The sequence below is a fragment of the Camelina sativa genome, chromosome 1 (assembly GCF_000633955.1).
Source record: "Camelina sativa cultivar DH55 chromosome 1, Cs, whole genome shotgun sequence".
Taxonomy (NCBI): Eukaryota; Viridiplantae; Streptophyta; class Magnoliopsida; order Brassicales; family Brassicaceae; genus Camelina; species Camelina sativa.
The window spans coordinates 5,571,240-5,587,874 of record NC_025685.1 but is presented as its reverse complement, the minus strand read 5'-3'; the positions used below and the strand labels follow the sequence as shown (position 1 = coordinate 5,587,874).

The 16,635-nt window shown below is 34.5% G+C and overlaps 4 protein-coding genes and 1 non-coding gene across 6 annotated transcripts; 2 read left to right on the top strand and 3 right to left on the bottom strand.

Moving 5' to 3' along the window:
* Positions 217-1,048, bottom strand: LOC104777776 (WAS/WASL-interacting protein family member 2-like). Its single transcript, XM_019246034.1, has one exon. The coding sequence runs from the start codon at positions 986-988 to the stop codon at positions 365-367; it is 624 nt and encodes a 207-aa protein (XP_019101579.1). The 5' UTR covers positions 989-1,048; the 3' UTR covers positions 217-364.
* Positions 4,705-6,744, top strand: LOC104777768 (WPP domain-interacting protein 3). Of its 2 annotated transcripts, XM_010502082.1 has the most exons (3): positions 4,705-4,959; positions 5,143-6,000; positions 6,126-6,744. In XM_010502082.1, the coding sequence occupies exons 2-3, from the start codon at positions 5,145-5,147 to the stop codon at positions 6,641-6,643; spliced, it is 1,374 nt and encodes a 457-aa protein (XP_010500384.1). In that variant the 5' UTR covers positions 4,705-4,959; positions 5,143-5,144; the 3' UTR covers positions 6,644-6,744. The 2 variants fall into 2 exon arrangements, with proteins under 2 accessions (XP_010500384.1, XP_019101517.1); XM_019245972.1 differs by lacking the exon at positions 4,705-4,959 and having other exon boundaries at positions 5,128-6,000.
* Positions 7,210-9,729, top strand: LOC104765111 (high mobility group B protein 10). The gene is made up of 6 exons (XM_010502070.2): positions 7,210-7,433; positions 7,980-8,058; positions 8,164-8,326; positions 8,427-8,474; positions 8,895-9,271; positions 9,363-9,729. Exons 1-6 carry the CDS (start codon positions 7,249-7,251, stop codon positions 9,471-9,473), a joined length of 963 nt encoding a protein of 320 aa, XP_010500372.1. The 5' UTR covers positions 7,210-7,248; the 3' UTR covers positions 9,474-9,729.
* LOC104777750 (uncharacterized WD repeat-containing protein C2A9.03) lies at positions 10,217-13,661 on the bottom strand. The gene is made up of 10 exons (XM_010502060.1): positions 13,368-13,661; positions 12,809-12,987; positions 12,505-12,672; positions 12,328-12,414; positions 12,031-12,165; positions 11,839-11,949; positions 11,656-11,747; positions 11,471-11,576; positions 11,179-11,265; positions 10,217-11,084 (listed from the first exon to the last, which is right to left on the bottom strand). Exons 2-10 carry the CDS (start codon positions 12,950-12,952, stop codon positions 10,671-10,673), a joined length of 1,344 nt encoding a protein of 447 aa, XP_010500362.1. The 5' UTR covers positions 12,953-12,987; positions 13,368-13,661; the 3' UTR covers positions 10,217-10,670.
* Positions 16,450-16,521, bottom strand: TRNAD-GUC. The gene has a single exon. It is a non-coding gene; the product is annotated as a tRNA-Asp (tRNA).

Sequence of the window (16,635 nt, the reverse complement as noted above, 5' to 3'; positions counted from 1 at the left end):
CTAAAGAAATAATATGCCTATAAATTTTTTAGTTTTAGTCTATTTTATTTTTATATTTACACAAATATGTTCGAGTTGTTAAGGATATGTTTGAATTTGTGATGACTTTGTTCATGGAGGTTCAAACTTGTAAAGATTTATTTTCTGACTATATTTAATTATATTTTATTTTATAAGGAAATTTATTTATTTTTAGTTAATGGTATTAAAGTGGCTTACAGTTTGGTTTTGGTTATCATTATATTATACATATAACTTATATAAACCCAACACTAGCCATGCCATCTTTTTTTCTTGATGAACCGGGAAACGACACTGAACCATGACCTTTCCCTTAATCTTCATATTCACTTTTATAGCCTTTTTAGATTATATTCATAGATGTTTTCGGTGGTGGTGGTACATCATGACCTCTTCCTCCATCATCAGGTCCACTTTTATAGCTTCTATATATTGTATCGATCGGTATTTTTGGTGGTGACGGTACATCGCGACCTCTTCCTCGAACATCAGGTCCACTTTTGTAACTTCTATAGATTGTATCCATCAATACATTTGGTGGTGGCGGTACATCGTGACCTCTTCCTCGGTCGCTAGGTCCACTTTTATAGCTTCCATAGATTGTATCCATCGATACTTTTGGTGGTGGTGGTACATCATGACCTTTTCCTCGATCACTAGGTCCACTTTTGTAACTTCCATAGATAGTATCCATCAATACTTTTGGTGGTGGCGGTACATCGTGACCTCTTCCTCGGTCGCTAGGTCCACTTTTATAGCTTCTATAGATTGTATCCATCGGTACTTTTGGTGGTGGTGGTACATCGTGACCTTTTCCTCGATCACTAGGTCCACTTTTATAGCTTCCATAAATTGTATCCATCAGTACTTCTGGTGGTGAAGTCAGTTCTCTTACATGGGCATAAGATTCAAGACACATAAAACAAATGAGAAATATGAAAAATGTTTCCCGTGCCAATCGAGCCATTTCGATGGAGGCAACGAGAGTAGGAAAATAAATATTTTTGTTAATATGAAAATGAGAGAAGGGTAGTACAATGTTAAGATGATACAACTAACACAATGTGTGTGTATATATATGTGTGTGTTTATCATACTTTTAGGTATCTCATCAATATAATATTAATTATTTTAAATGTTATTTAATTTCAAAAAAAAATATTTTGAATTTTGATTCATATATTATAAACATAGAATTACATTCCTAAATATATTATAGTGTATTAATTAGTTACATTTGTTTATAAGAAATACAATGATAAATGATAAATATTAATAATCTTAATAAAAATAAAGAATTAAGAATGCAATCTATTATAATAATACAATCAAGTAGCTATTATGTGTGTTACATGCACAATTAAGCAAATATAAGAAATGTTATGGAGGTAAATCATGAAGATATGAAGTCTATATATCAAATGGAAGAAAAGTAATAACTATACATGATTTTTATCAAAATACTAAAATGTTGATAAAATGTTATCAAAACTCTCTACTTAGAGCATGTGCATTGGAGGTTTCTCAACAAAATTCTCATTATTTATATTATAAAAAGTAATAAAAAGGATGAGAGATAATAAGATAAGTTTCTCAAGGTTTTTCATTTGTGTTTGTTTATAGTTGGACAAAAAATTTTAATTATCATTTTAAATATAACTAAATAACTAAAATGATCAAAATCTTATTATATAAAGTTGGATTTTCAAAGTTAGCCATTTACAAGATCATGACACGTATCAAGTATACTAATGAAATGTTGACACGTGTCAAACAATTATTACTTTTCAAAAAAAAACTAATTAAGAAAATAACATTAAATGTACGTAAAATTTACATGTTTATATCTTAAAAAAATCCTAAATCAAAAAAGAAAATTAACAAAACTAATCTATTTTCTATTGTACGCTAACTATATTATAGATTTATCTTAATTAGATTTTGACATATATAAAAAAATAACACATTAAGCATGTATATTATTATTATTAATCAATAAATAGTGAACAATAAATTTTAAAAGAAAAACATAAGTTAAGTTAAAAGAATTATTATTTTTGAAACGTAATAGGACACCTAATTAAAAAAATAACATTATATCTACATAAAAATTATGTTTGTCAAGTGACCTTTATTGCAATGACCATTGGTAAATCCAACTGTAGAAAACACCATCATACCAAAGATCGAGTCTCGCTCTCTACGAATGTAACGATTTGGTTACCGGCCTGTTGTGACCCAAATAGTGACATAATAAATTAAATGTTTATATCGAAAGCTTTGATCTTTGATTATTTTTTCCTCAATGGAAGTTATCGGATGCAATGAAATGGAATCGAAATATATAAATCACGCTAATTTAATCGAGGATGGAGACACTGATGGAGGTTCTAAAAGTGATTCTACAATTAGTAGCATTATAAGTTTGGAAAATTAGTCGGTGATTGATCTTTCTGGTCAAAATTTAGAGTTTTCTCTTCCGAATAATGTCGATGATTCTGGTACTAAAACAATAGATGCTTGATCGAGTAATTGAGAAGCGATTTTCAAATTTGGAAAGTTGGAATAGTAAACCGTTTTAAAATTGGTTTCGAACCGGATTTATGTTGTTTTATATCGGATTTGGTTCGTAAATTGTTTAAACCCAGATATATGGAGAAATATATGAGAACTTTTGATTTAGATAGAAATAGTTGATAATTTACTCTTCGAGGTCATAGTTTTAAGTTGTTATGGTACAATGCGATACTTCCGAGGAGCAAATAGATCGTCGATCCTTAACGTGATTATGAACGTGATTATGACATATGTCATGTTTTGGATTGTTTATAAAGTTTCTATTTTGTATATTTGAATTATCTAAAACTGATATATACCATCGTAATTATAATTTTCAAATTTTTCTTTTTATATGTTTATTATGTTATATTAACTGTTTCTCAAATTTTTAACTTTTATTAGGTTGACCATAAAATCATTAAAATATAGTAGATAATTTTCACAAGTTGTTCATCCAAAATATATTTAGAGTAAAAAAAATTCATGATTAAAGAAATTATGTTACAAAACAATTTTAGTAATTATAAGAACTATAATTATGTTAAAATGAAAGTAAAACAACATAAATTGTTTAATTTGTTCAGAAGATATTTTATTGGTGGTGATAAATAGCATATTTTAACAATACAATCATTTTGGGTGTAAGAACACATAGAATAAAATTGTACATGCTTACTAATTACATGTTGCTTTGATGAACTCTTTGCATATAAAATATTTTGTGAATAAGTTGTGTAACGTTTTTAAAATTTGACAATACTAATATTCATAATGATGAGTATTTGGCAAAAAATTTAGTGGGAGATAAATAAGTGTATTGAAGGTAAATACAAATATGATTGTTTCTCTAACTAAAATTATTTATATCTTAATTCAGAAAATAAAATTTCTTTTTATATTTTTAAAAATTTGTTTAAGTTTTATAATTTATTTTCTTCAAAAATTTTAAAGCCAGCACATTGCGAACCCTTATCTAGTATTATATATGAGAAAGTGAGTGTTTTCACCAATCCTCATGGTCTTAGGGCCTGACTGGTTCTCCCGCTACCTCCCGCAAACGCTGCGTTTGCGGGTGGTAGCGGTTTCTAGCGATTGGTGCCAATCACACAAACCGTTTCCAATCGCTCCCAACTGCTCCCAACCACTGAATTTCAAAAGCTGCTTCCCGCAAGCGTTTGCGGTTGCGGTTGGAATTTTTTTTTTCGTAACAAAAAACAAATCAAAAATACTACAAAATATTTTTCTTATATCTTCAACCTAACTATTGTACCCATTAAAGATGAGAGAAAATGAAGTACAAATACGATTGACGAGATTAGAAAATAAACAATTACAAAAAATAAGATTCCAATTAACAAAAAATCAGAAAACATGATGTAAAACTATTGACACATCACAAATACGTTCAAAAAAATATAAATAAATAAAACATTTCATCAGAAGTTTAAGAAAATCAGATTATTTGTGAATATATTAAAAAAATCACCAATCAATAGTCAACTTTTTCATAATTAATTTACCTTGGCCTTGTAATTCAATGTGAGGAACTGATTGAGTGTGTGAGATTTAGCAGTGAATACCTATAATCTAAAGCATATGTTTTGTTATACATTACTTGATTAAATTTTAGGTGAAAAGCCAAATGTATAAAGTAATAAGTATTTCAATATGAATTTTGTTGGTTTTTTGAATAATTATTTTAGTATTTTTAATTATAAATCAAATTTAATAAAGTTTTTGGTGTTTTAAAATATTTATATAATTATATATTACATTTATTATGTTTTAACCGCTAATGCAACCGTTGGTCAACCAGTCGTAAAACTCCCACAAACGTACCCATTTTAAAACGTTAAACCAATCATTCAAAACGTTTAATAACGTTTGAAACAATAATCACCTGCTTGTGCGATCTCCTGCAACGGCGACAGCAAAGGCTTTGAACCGGTCATGCCCTAGTCTCTCTATGCAAAACTTGGATAGTTTAATTAAAGGAGCGACTCGACTTGATGGGCCTTAACAGCCCAATAAACTGGGCTCATATACTTGGGTTCCTCGGACATGTTGTTCTGTGTACTCCAAGAGTCCAGATTGGACGGCCAGCTGTGCGCACTGGGGGGGGGGTTTATGTCATGTGGGACCCACGTGTGTACTCTGTTGTCCGCAAATCATTCTGTTGTTCGGTCTTCTATCAATCATTTCGTTGATGCCAATTCGCAAGCAGCTTAGCTAAATAAGTTCCCTTCCGGTATCATCTCCAATGTCGGCGGGTTTCTCCGTCGCATGACCATCCGTTAGATTCTTTGTTTCTCTTGTTCCTTCTGTAACTCGTGAAAGCTCTCGACGTTGGATGAGTTTTGTCTACTGATTGTATTTTAGGTACGCTTTTCTATTCGATTCGATTCCTCTCTTCTAAGTTAGATTTATAGAATTTTTGATCAGATGAGATTTGTTGAATTTGGGTCTTCTCGTCGTAGTTCGTTGATGAAGTTTATATATATTTGTTTTTCTGAGCTAAATCTAGTTACTTTAGAGATCTTAACGGAGTGGTTATGGATTTAGGAATGAATGACTCAGTCCCTGAATCTGTAGAGGAAGACAATGGTAACTCAGTACTTGCTGATCATACTGCAAATGGAAGTGTTGGATCACCACCTCAACGATCGAACAGCGTTGATAGTTCTATCAGGGTTGAGTCTCCGGGTGGATCGGCGACGAGGAAAGGTTTCGGTTTGAAGAAATGGAGAAGGATCAAAAGAGATGGTCCTGTAAAGGACGATGACGCTGCTCCTGTTGATGATGGTAGTAGTAGTAAGTTGCTGAAGCGTAATTTGACTGGTTTTGTGAATCCTCCTTCTAAACATGTGGACTTGTCTTCAGTTGAAGCAAGGCAGAGTAGTGAAGGCTCTGTTGGTTCTGTTAATATGGTGCATCATCATCCAGGTGTAGTCAACGGGTTTAGTCCTCCTGATCCAGGTTGTATCTTTACTGTTGGCCAAGCGTCTGAGAAAAGCGAAGAGCATAGCGGTAATGCAATAGGAGGGAAGGTTGTTTCAGGTAGCCAAGGGAAAATATGGAGTGGTGATACCGTGAAGAAGGCTAGTGAAGAGCGGGTAGATATTGAGAAGGAGAAGCCTTGTTCCAGCATGGATTCTGACTTGAGAAGTAGTGATTTTGTGTTTTCGAGTGGTGCGGTTTCTGTTGCTAACTATGGAGAGAAAGATGAGAGATTTCATATTGGCGGATTTAGCAAAGAAGGTCAAGTTAGGGAGGAAGTTGAAACGTATAGCCGAAGAGAGAATGGGTATAAAGAAGAAGATGGAGATGAGAGTAAGGAAAACAACAATCATTGGACAGACAAGGATCCGTTTGCAGATTCTATCAAAAGTTTTGCAGTTCTGCAGGAAGCTCTTTGGAAAGGTTCCATGCACACACAAATCTTGATTTCAATAATCATGTCTGAAAGATATTCACATCTTTATGTTGTTCTCAATGTTTATATATGATATTTCTAAACTAACACTATGCAATTGAACCGTGTGCAGAGGTTCAAACTTTTCAGGAGCTGGGTAAGGAACCTATACCATTACAGTCGAACATAGATGAACTGAGCTCATCAGACCAGCCAAGAAATGAAAATTGTAGAGAAGATAACTCAATATCCTCAGGACCAAAGGCATTGATCTTGAAGGAGAAGGTAAAACATCTGGAACACAAACTCGAGGAAGCAAGAAGTGCTCTCGAGGAAAAAGAAGGCAGGATCCAAGAACTCGAAAACTCGAAGATGGAATCTGAACTCGAAGACATTCTCCAGAGAAAGATCGAAGCCGAAATCGAGCATTTGATGCTCACAAGATCTCTGAGCTCACTACAATTACCACAAGAACCTAAGAAGTTACATTCTTTGACAGAAGATCCTCCTGAATCAAACCGTGAAGTCATCTTAGGTAAAACATGTAAGCTCGGTATCTATATTTTGACACAATTGATCTTGCTTGTCTCCATGCTTTGGTTTCTCGTCCTTCAATTCTCTCCTGCTTCACAGTTAGTTATACCAACTTGAAAAGATTTGGTTTTGTTGTTGTGGAATTATCAAACGTTTTTGTTTCTACAGATTTTTCATTTATTGTAATACTGTAATAATAAAAATGTCTCTTTACCACATTGTCGGAACAGTTAGACTAGTTACGATTATAAAATTTGTCCCAATCGGACCGGATACTGAATTGGATCACCGGTTTAATCGGTTTCAACCAGCTTAATAACTCAATTCCAGTTTACAATCCGACCGGTCCGGTCTTGTTTTTTTTAAAATTAGGCCCATTAACCCGGGGAAGATGCTTTTGTTTAAGGGGCTCGGCTCTCACTCTCACAGTTAAACCTAATCAAAAGAGTAACTAAGACTAATTAGCCGAAAAAAGGAAGTAAATAAATTGGTTTGACTAAAAAAGAATAAAACAATTTCCCTATATGATGATTTAGGGAAAAATCTCTTAAGATAAAAAATCACTAAAATTTGTGTGGTGAATTTGGTTAAAACGTTATCCTGTTTCTCAATATAAAAATATGTAAGTGAGGATTAATAATAATCAGAAAAATAAAAATCTTAAATACGGTCTCGCCTCAAGTGCTCTTTACCTCTCTTTACCAAGACGGCCAAAAAGATAAATGTCGACTGATATTTCACCACCCTACTCTCAAACTCACGTGGAGCCCGTTAATGGTTATCCTTCTGATAACAAGAGATGCGACGATTCCTCTGCTCCTGCCAAATACGATGATCTTGTTCGTAACTCTGCTCTTTTCTGGGAAAAGCTCCGAGCTTTGCTCGGTTTAACCACCAAGACTTTGAAGTGAGTTCTCGTTTTGTGTGTGTTTTTGGGTTTTGTGAGACTGTCGCGTTCAGTTCAAGATTGTTTTAAATTTGTTTTCGTTTTTGGGTATTCTATTATTTGTCTCGTCGTGTCGATTGAAATTGAATTGTGTTTCTTTGTTGTTCTGTGGTTGTAGGATTTATTAGAAGATATATGCAATTATGGTTTGTATTTTACTCTTTAGGATTCATTAGGGTTATAGATTTAAGGGCTGAGTTGTTGATATTTTGCTTGGTAAGATTAAAGCAAAAAGCATTAGATTTTGTGTTTAGTGCAATGATGGTAAATGTCAATTAGGGTTTTACGGAATCTGGATTGGTGAAGTTTGTGTTTCGTTAATGCAGTGAGTGTGTCGTGTCATATGTATCGCCTGTTGAATTAGGTTTTATATCAAACTGGATTTGGTATTTACTAATCACGATATTGTAATTATGATCTATGAACGAGTTTAGGCTTTATGTGTTGATTTATCTTTGGTTTCCATTAACTGAAAGATTGGTGATATGTTATCTGTCTGTGTAAAAGGGTTCCTACTGTGGGAGGAAACACTCTTGATCTCCATCGGCTTTTCATCGAGGTGACATCTCGAGGTGGCATTGAAAGGGTAGGAGGAGTTCCTGTTGCCATTAATCCATACGGTTTGGAGATTATTTTTGTTTTTGTTGAGAATTGAAATGTTTTTTTTTTGTTTTTTTTTGTGTTACTCTAGGTGATTAAGGATAGGAAATGGAAAGAAGTGATTGGTGCATTCAGTTTTCCAACGACGATAACAAGTGCATCGTTTGTCTTGAGGAAGTATTATCTCAAGTTTCTCTTTCAGCTGGAACATGTGTATTACCTTGAAAACCCAGTCTCTTCAATCCAGTCAACAGGTCTATTTCAACACTAAAAAAAGTTCTTATCGTTGTCTTGCCTTTTCTTCCATTTATATGTGACATGCTGCGATAACCCTAAATTCTTATTCTTTGCCAGATGAAGCAATGAAGAACCTTGCCAGTGACTCTCCAAACCCTGAGGAAGGTATAAGAAACGTTTCTCTAACTCTGTGGCTTTTGTTTTCTTCCCTCCATATCCCTGTCCAATGCATCAGCTTGTAGAATGTTGTATTTAGTAGTCTCCCCATTGAATAGAGTTCACGACAGCTTCTTTGTAAACAAGTCATAGTCTGATATGCTGTTAATTCCATATTCGGGTTCATTAGTTTTCTCACGGTTTAATTCATCCTGAGTTAACGTGTCACAAATATGGCGTAATAGCCAAGCTCTCTCAGGTTCATTCCTTTTTAGTTTTATCAGCTTCTAACCCATTCTTGGTGAATATAAGCCGCAAATTAAATACACTGTCTCTCCTTTGATTTCATTCCTTATCTGTGTAAGATTACCGCATAGATTCGCCACATCTGTCTAAGTTAAATTTTGACGTATGTTATGGGATGTGCAGGTATTGATGAACCACAAGTTAGGTATGAGGTTCATGGATGCATTGACGGGAAGTTTGATAACGGCTATCTGGTGACGATGAAAATTGGTACCCAAGAGCTGAAAGGTGTGCTTTACCACATGTCTCAAACGCCAAGGCAGCCCCAACAAACCATGGAAGCACCTTCAGCCACTGTACCATCATCACAACGCCGGCACAGGAAGAAAGCAAAGTTGGCTGTAGTCGACTCTCAGAAGCCCAAGTGCCACAGGAGTGGCTACAACTTCTTCTTTGCTGAGCAGTACGCTAGGCTGAAACCTGAGTACCAAGGACAAGAACGAACCATCACCAAGAAAATAGGACACATGTGGAGCAATCTCACTGAATCTGAGAAACAGGTATCCGATCGAATCATCATTAAATCAAATACATATTTTGTTATTATTATTAAAACCAGTGTTTTGATCGCAAGTCTGATCGCCGTTACAGGTTTATCAAGACAAAGGAGTGAAGGATGTGGAGAGATACAGAAGCGAGATGTTGGAATACAAATCTGCACATGACTCAGGAGCTGCTGCTGCCTCTACAGGGGCTCAGTAGTGTCTCTACCTTTTGTTGTCACCTGTGTTTGTTGTAACATTATCCTTTTTTCTTCAGAGAACTTGTTTAATTTTACCTTGAATGTTATGTTTTTGATCATCTGCAGAATTTGCCATGTTTATGGTTATAGGGTTTAGTGAAGAGGTTACTAACTGCAGACTTGTGTCTTTCTGTCGTTGTTTTAGTAAGTGCCATTTTGTAGTGTTGCCGGCATAGCCATATATATTAATATATCCAGGGAGACCAAGTTCTATGTTTTGCCTTTTGACATAAAACTCGACTCAATATTTATATTCTCATGTTTATGTATGGACATTTTAAGAAAGACAAAACATTTATTTCATAACCGACCCGATACTATAATACACAAACAGTTACCAATTAAAATCAGCCAAAGAAGTTGGGATCGTAACCATTGCTAGAAGTAGCTAAGATGTAGTAAGCGACGATGTGTCCGATTGATCCCCAACTGAGAACATCCACAATGTTGAATCCAACTGGATCGTTCGATTTCAGCAGACTCACGTATTCTTTAGCTCGATCATCTCCGGCTTCATAGTGAGTTTTCCCGTTCTGCTCAGGGCAACCCCTATTTCGCCAAGTTTTGCTTTGGAAGTTTGAAGAAGACGAAGCGGCCTAGGAAGAGTGAGTCCTGTGCTGAGGCTGATCACGACGGAGAGGGATTGAGTGATATTCGTAAGCAGCAGAAATGTAATGAAACAAAGATTAAATGTAGTCGAATTCTAACGAACAGGGATTATTATTATTATTATAGTTTAATTAAGCATCTCCATATTCTAAACTCAGAACATGATTCAAACACTCGAGATCCTACAACAACCACAAATACAAGGAACAAAAACAAAAGACTCACAAGCCACCAAACAGAACAGCAATGATCCTTGTATCCCAAACTGACTTTGAACATGGTGAATCCAGCTGCAGCACCACCATCAAGTCCTAATCCAGACTGTGCCACCACTGAACCATCCCTTTTTGTACACATCTTTGAAACCAAGCTTGAATAAGGAAGCAACACACCAGCCGGAAAAATGTAACAAAAGACACTACCTACTAGCATTTGCACAACACATCATTTACACCTTCAAGAGATCCATGATGTTGTTTGTCTTCACTGGTTGCTGTATGAGCTCTCTTTTATTCCTTGGAGAGGGTTGTGTATACTTCTTTTTGTGCTTAAAGAAACGAATCAAGGTAGGAATAGTTCCTGCGCCGACCAAACTCAAGGAGGCTACCATAAGTGCGGTCCCATACCCCAATAAAGAGCGCCTCTGTGTCAGGGCTGAAAGATATTCCAGAGATCTCCCCAAAGAAGTCGATTTCCTGCTCTGTTTCATACCCGTTTGAGACATCATAGACATGTACGAAATCAGCAGGTTCAGCCATGGCCATGTATTTTCCATCAGATGTGTAGCGGATTGACCGGATTGCTCCCAGGTTACCCTTCAAGACAGCAACGGATTGAGATAGATTACGGATGTCCCAGACACGGCAAGTCTTGTCCTGGTTTCCCGTTGAGAAAGTGACTCCGTCTGGATGCCATGCCGAGGCAAAGGAAAAGTCCACATGCCCTGATAGTGTTTCCAACGTCTGCAGAGGAAATTCCCAAGATTTGACATTATAATGCATATGCATGGTGACAAGCCATTTTCATACGCTTATATCCAGGACCACAAATATGTACCTTTCCTGTGTTGGGATCTACTATAAGGCACTCTGGGTTGTCTCCAACAATAGCCAGTAATTTACCGTTAGGACTCAAAGATGCGTGCTGTACCAACAAATTGAAAACAAAAGAATACCATTTTTGTTAAATGATTCGAAACACATATACATTTATCACTTGGATTTGGTTAATTGGATAATAAATGGGGTTATAAAAGCCTAACTGTAACTCATGCTATTTGCCGCAAGTCTAAGTGATCACGAGTTATGCTAAATCCAAAGCAAAACCGAGAAAGAAGCAAGGACTTTACATTCACAGGCCAAGGAAAACGAAAATGCTTAACAAGCTGGTATCTCTCCATGTCGAAGTCTCTAACACCACAGTCATTATTTGAGGCAGTAAAATGAAGTGCACCACTGCCATCAGAAAACAAAAACTAAGTTAGATAGAAGCAGAACTTTCTGTGTATCCTTTCAGCAAAAGACAAGCACAAACCTGGGTTTGTTGTAGATCTCAATAGCGTTGGTTATAGCATTATCATCGTAAGTCGTACGAGAGCAAAAGCTGACACCCGGTCTATCAAGATGCTGAACCAATATGGAAACAGACGAGGCTTATTAATGAGAATGCACGTTGCTAATGTGATAAAAATCGCTAATAAATAAAATCTAGACTTACCTTGCAAATAAGTTCTCCTTGAAACCCACCAGCAACTAGAAAGTCATCTTTTACTGCAAGTGTACTCACTTGAGTCTGCGTAAATCCTTCCAGCAAACTTCCAGGATGTTTCTAAATGCAGCAAAAAAAAAAGTTCAGGACCGAATATAGTTACATTATAGTAGAACTTTCTACATTCTGGCAAAAACTAACCTCGGACGGTGCAACATGACCACGAACATTGAGAACTTCATGCTTTCCAGACGTTAGAGAAGAATAATGTGTAACCAGGAAATTCGACATAAGATAAACGTCGTGCTTAGAAGTTGCCCATACCAGATTCCTCAACTATGACACAGTAAAGATTTTTGATCAGACAGAGAGTTTAAGTAGTAGACAAATGTTATGTCCTCAACCATGCCAAAGACGAAATATAAATCAAAATCACAAAGAAAAATACTATCAACTAGTTCAAATTAGCAAACTCTCAAACAAATAAAAAAAAAAAACCTGGAAATGAAGTATAGTAGATTTAATAGATCTTGAATTCCTCCAGAAGTCATAAAAGAGTCCCCCTTTCTGTGTGACCTTGCAAACCTGAATCCATACGATCAAATAATGTCAATAAGTAAATGCGCCCACCTGAACACTAACAACAATGGAGGATCAGAGAATATAAACCCGTACCTTTTCAGAGGATTCCCCAGAGTTAGGGACATTTTCATAATTCTTATACTGCTCTAATCTAGTTTGTCTGTATTTCTCTCTAGAAATACTAAGCCTGTCCCAAGGAATCCCCTGGATATCTTTCCCTTTCCGAGCTTGCTCCGCCGAGGTATCAGCAAGTTTAGTATTCTGAAACCAAATAACACCAAAATTTACAACATATATAGGTAACTAACTGAATAAGAAATTATTAATAAAGTAGCATAGCAAAACGAAACAGATAAAGCCAAGGCCAAAGCCATTATCAGGGGATATATATACTTACAGACTCAACTTCATCAACATCAGAATCTGAGGCAGCAAGATCATCGCCACGAAACTCCTCATCCATATCATCTTCAACATCTTCCATCTCATCATCTACGTCTTCCATGTACTCAGCATCATCATCTCCTTGATAATTGGACATTTTATTGTTTTGGTAATTCCTTAAATTATAGGCACCTTGCATAAAACAAACACACAACCATATTACTAAAAATCCACCATATTAAGAAACACTAAAATTCCTTACTCAAAAACAGCTTAAGAGTTAAATAATACACATTAACAAAAAAAAAAAAAAAAACAAAAAGAACAAAAACATTAAAACATGCAACTCTCACTAGGCTAATTCTAATTCATAAGACTAGATATACATAATTGAGGACAAAAAAAGGAGTTAAACATATATATAAACCAAAGCGGACGAAATTGGAAAAAAAGAAAGAAAAGAGGAGAAAACTGCAATTAATTCAGAAACCCAAACAATCACAACATCAAAATTAGGCAGTGACGAAAAGGGACTACAAATAATATAGATCAAAAGATGGAGGGGGACAAACCCTAGGATTTTAGTAGGAATCAGAACGAAAATGAAATTTCTGTTTTCGATCCAGATGCGAGAAATTTCAGCAATATAATCCTGAGATATAGTGATAATTTTCAATTTGGAGGTCATGTGAAAAAACAATATATCTGAAGAGGTAGAGCGACGGGATCGGCCGCCAGAGAACGAACAGAAAAGAAAAAGAAAAAAAAAAGTGAAAACGGGAAGACAGAGAGAGAGATAGGAACAGCAACAAATTTTATCTTTTCCCCTTTCACAGAAGAAGAAGAAGAACCAATTAAACAAAACTGACATATGAGTGGGAAAGAGACGGTCCGTTTTTTTTTCTTTCTTTTTTTTCCTTTACTAGATTTGATTAATTTCTTTTTTTTTATTGTATAATATCTACATGATTGTTTGGCATTAATTAAACCATATCTAGCTACAAAATTCTATATACTGACTGTATATGCCATTTATTTTAGACATATTCACCCCTGAGATACAAGAAAAGATGAAAGTTTTTTGGTTTAGTGTATATGAGGACAGATTTGTCTTTCTTCTCTTCTATAAGAGATTTTTTGTTTAACATTATCTTGGGAACTAGGTCAGGGCATAAAAATCGTATCTAAATACCCAACTCGGAACCTGACCCAAAAACCGGGTTAGAATTGGATACAGGTTTGCCTATAAAATTTTATTGGGTTCTATTTTCTAATACATGTGGGTTTGGATTAGGGTCGGGTAATACCCGGTACCCATTTGGGTAACCATAAAACCCGAACATATAAGTATATTTATAATATTTATCATTAATATAATGCAATTACCCAAAAATTATGATTATAGTTTTGAATATTTCATTTATTTTTATATCTAAATATCAAAAATAATCAAAATATCAAAAATATTTTTGTCACATAAGTCAAAATTAAACAAAATTTATTTAAATTTAATTAATTTTAATTATATTTTTTCGGGTATCCGGTAGTTCGGGTACTAATCGGGTTCTAAAATTTGTAACCCAAACCGACCCGATCCCAATAATACCCAAACCGAACCGAACCCATATATCTAAAAATACCCAATGATTTTTATTTTTCTAAACCTGTTTACCCGAACCCGAATGGATAATACATGAACCCGAACGGGTTACCCGAATGTCGAGCCCTATAAATGGGAACACAGACACTACTTTAATTATATCAAAAAAAATATCATGACGTCGTGTTTTATGGTCCCATCCAAAAAATCCGATATTTTTTACACTTGACATTTTAAGTGAACTGATGATTTAAAAATCTACTTGACATTTTAAGTGATTTGTGTAAAATTTACGAATTCTATGTTATTTAATCATGGATTTTAAAAAGTCTATTAAAATCTACTGTTATTGAACTGATGATTTAAAAATCTACTTTAAAATCCATTGTTATTGAACTGATGATTTAAAAATCTACTTGAAAATCCACTGTTATTCAAAACAGTTTTGTGGATTAGGATTTTAATAATTTTTAGGATTCTGAAGGATTTGTTTAGTTAAAAATACAGAAATCCAAATCTCATGGTTTTAGGTGGATTTTGAAAAAAATTTACAGAAAATCATATGAATTTCCCTAAAATCTATCAAAATTCTAAATTTCCTAATTCCCGTCAAATTCTCCAAAATCATGGTTTGAATACGCCCCCAAAGACTCCAAATTCTGAGGCACAAAATTCTATCTCTATAATGATATGAATACTACTAGATTGTTTTTTATTCAGATGTAACTTCGAGAAAATTAACTTACAATTAATAAGAATGTTTAGTTTGGCTGTCAATCATAAAAGTATGTATTTTACATAATCTTAGATGAGAAAACTACCGATCTTAAGCGAGAATCAACCCTTTCACTATTGTATACCATCATCAAGTGGATCGTTCATATATATATTTTCCCAACTGTAGCATAAAACTAACATGTGTTTGGAATGTTTCCTCTCTGTATTGAGACAAATGGTATATGAAATCTTGAAGATATTAATGAAGATGCTTCTATATATATATATATATATATATATATGAAGATGCTTAATCTTGAAGATATTAATGTTTGGAATATTAATGAAGATGCTTCTATATATATATATATATATATGAATATTACTCGGTTTTGCATATTAGGAAACTAGGTTAATTATAGGTTCTCAGATCACTCTATATCATATGGGCATGCTATATTTTGAGTTTTGAGAACTCTTCACCATCTAACAAAAAAAGATTTTAATTTCTGCACAAATAGACATTAGCATTTAAGAGGACTATGCACCATCTAACGCTGCTTCATTACCCTAACCTTGTGTTTTAAGATTCAACAAAATGCACAAGACAATATTGTTCATGAATATGAGACTCCGATCCTGAGATACATCATATACAAAAGAACAATGCTTCATTTATCATCTTCGTTTTGTCGAGATTTTTTTAAAAAATGGTTTCCCTGAGATAGTAGGTTTGTTCTTTCGCATAACCGTGTAACTTTCTCTAGCTCATAAAGGCATGAATGAATCACTACATGCTCTATATCATTGTAAGCTTTGTACGAGTTAGTAGTAAGTGGGCTATTCACATTTTGTTTTGGATTTGTAGGAAAGTCCACTCTAATAAAACTATATACCGTATGCTTTTCTTTCCTGCAAACGAGTCATGTGTTTTATTTGCTAGATGTGAAGCATATAAAAAAAACAATCATTTGATATTTTCCGTAAGTACAAGTTATTAATAAAAAACCATACAATTTACTAAATGGCAAAAAAAAAAACAAAAAATCTTCGTAATTGCTGAATAAAAATTCTGGTTTGTTGTTTGGGCCTTTAACAATTATTGGTATGGGTCATATAAATAGGCCTTTAAGTCTTCATTCCAGTCACACAAAAGAACGACCTGTTGCACTCAAAAAGGAAAAAAAATTCGCCGTTGCCAGGGATCGAACCCGGGTCACCCGCGTGACAGGCGGGAATACTTACCACTATACTACAACGACTTAGTTGCTATCCAAAACTAAAAGTTTTATAAGTATAAAATCTTCAAAAAATAAGGTACAAAAAAAAGTTAAAATCGCCGTTGCCGGGGATCGAACCCGGGTCACCCGCGTGACAGGCGGGAATACTTACCACTATACTACAACGACCTTGTTGTTTGCTTACTTCCCTTAAACTAATCTAGAATTCAATACCAATACAAATTAAACTTCAATCGGGAGTATCTTAGTAATAATTTATCATTTAATAACTTTTTAGTCAGT

What these genes read in the sequence shown, in the direction of transcription:
- LOC104777776 (XM_019246034.1), bottom strand. Translation starts at nt 988, where the DNA reads ATGGCTCGATTGGCACGGGAAACATTTTTCATATTTCTCATTTGTTTT.
- LOC104777768 (XM_019245972.1), top strand. Translation starts at nt 5,133, where the DNA reads ATGGATTTAGGAATGAATGACTCAGTCCCTGAATCTGTAGAGGAAGAC. An exon ending in GCAGGAAGCTCTTTGGAAAG is followed by an intron (nt 6,001 to 6,125) that starts GTTCCATGCACA and finishes AACCGTGTGCAG; the next exon opens with AGGTTCAAACTTTTCAGGAG.
- LOC104765111 (XM_010502070.2), top strand. Translation starts at nt 7,249, where the DNA reads ATGTCGACTGATATTTCACCACCCTACTCTCAAACTCACGTGGAGCCC. An exon ending in CTCGAGGTGGCATTGAAAGG is followed by an intron (nt 8,059 to 8,163) that starts GTAGGAGGAGTT and finishes GTGTTACTCTAG; the next exon opens with GTGATTAAGGATAGGAAATG. An exon ending in TCACTGAATCTGAGAAACAG is followed by an intron (nt 9,272 to 9,362) that starts GTATCCGATCGA and finishes TCGCCGTTACAG; the next exon opens with GTTTATCAAGACAAAGGAGT.
- LOC104777750 (XM_010502060.1), bottom strand. Translation starts at nt 12,952, where the DNA reads ATGTCCAATTATCAAGGAGATGATGATGCTGAGTACATGGAAGACGTA. An exon ending in CTGGGGAATCCTCTGAAAAG is followed by an intron (nt 12,415 to 12,504) that starts GTACGGGTTTAT and finishes GTATGGATTCAG; the next exon opens with GTTTGCAAGGTCACACAGAA. An exon ending in TAGATCCCAACACAGGAAAG is followed by an intron (nt 11,085 to 11,178) that starts GTACATATTTGT and finishes TTTCCTCTGCAG; the next exon opens with ACGTTGGAAACACTATCAGG.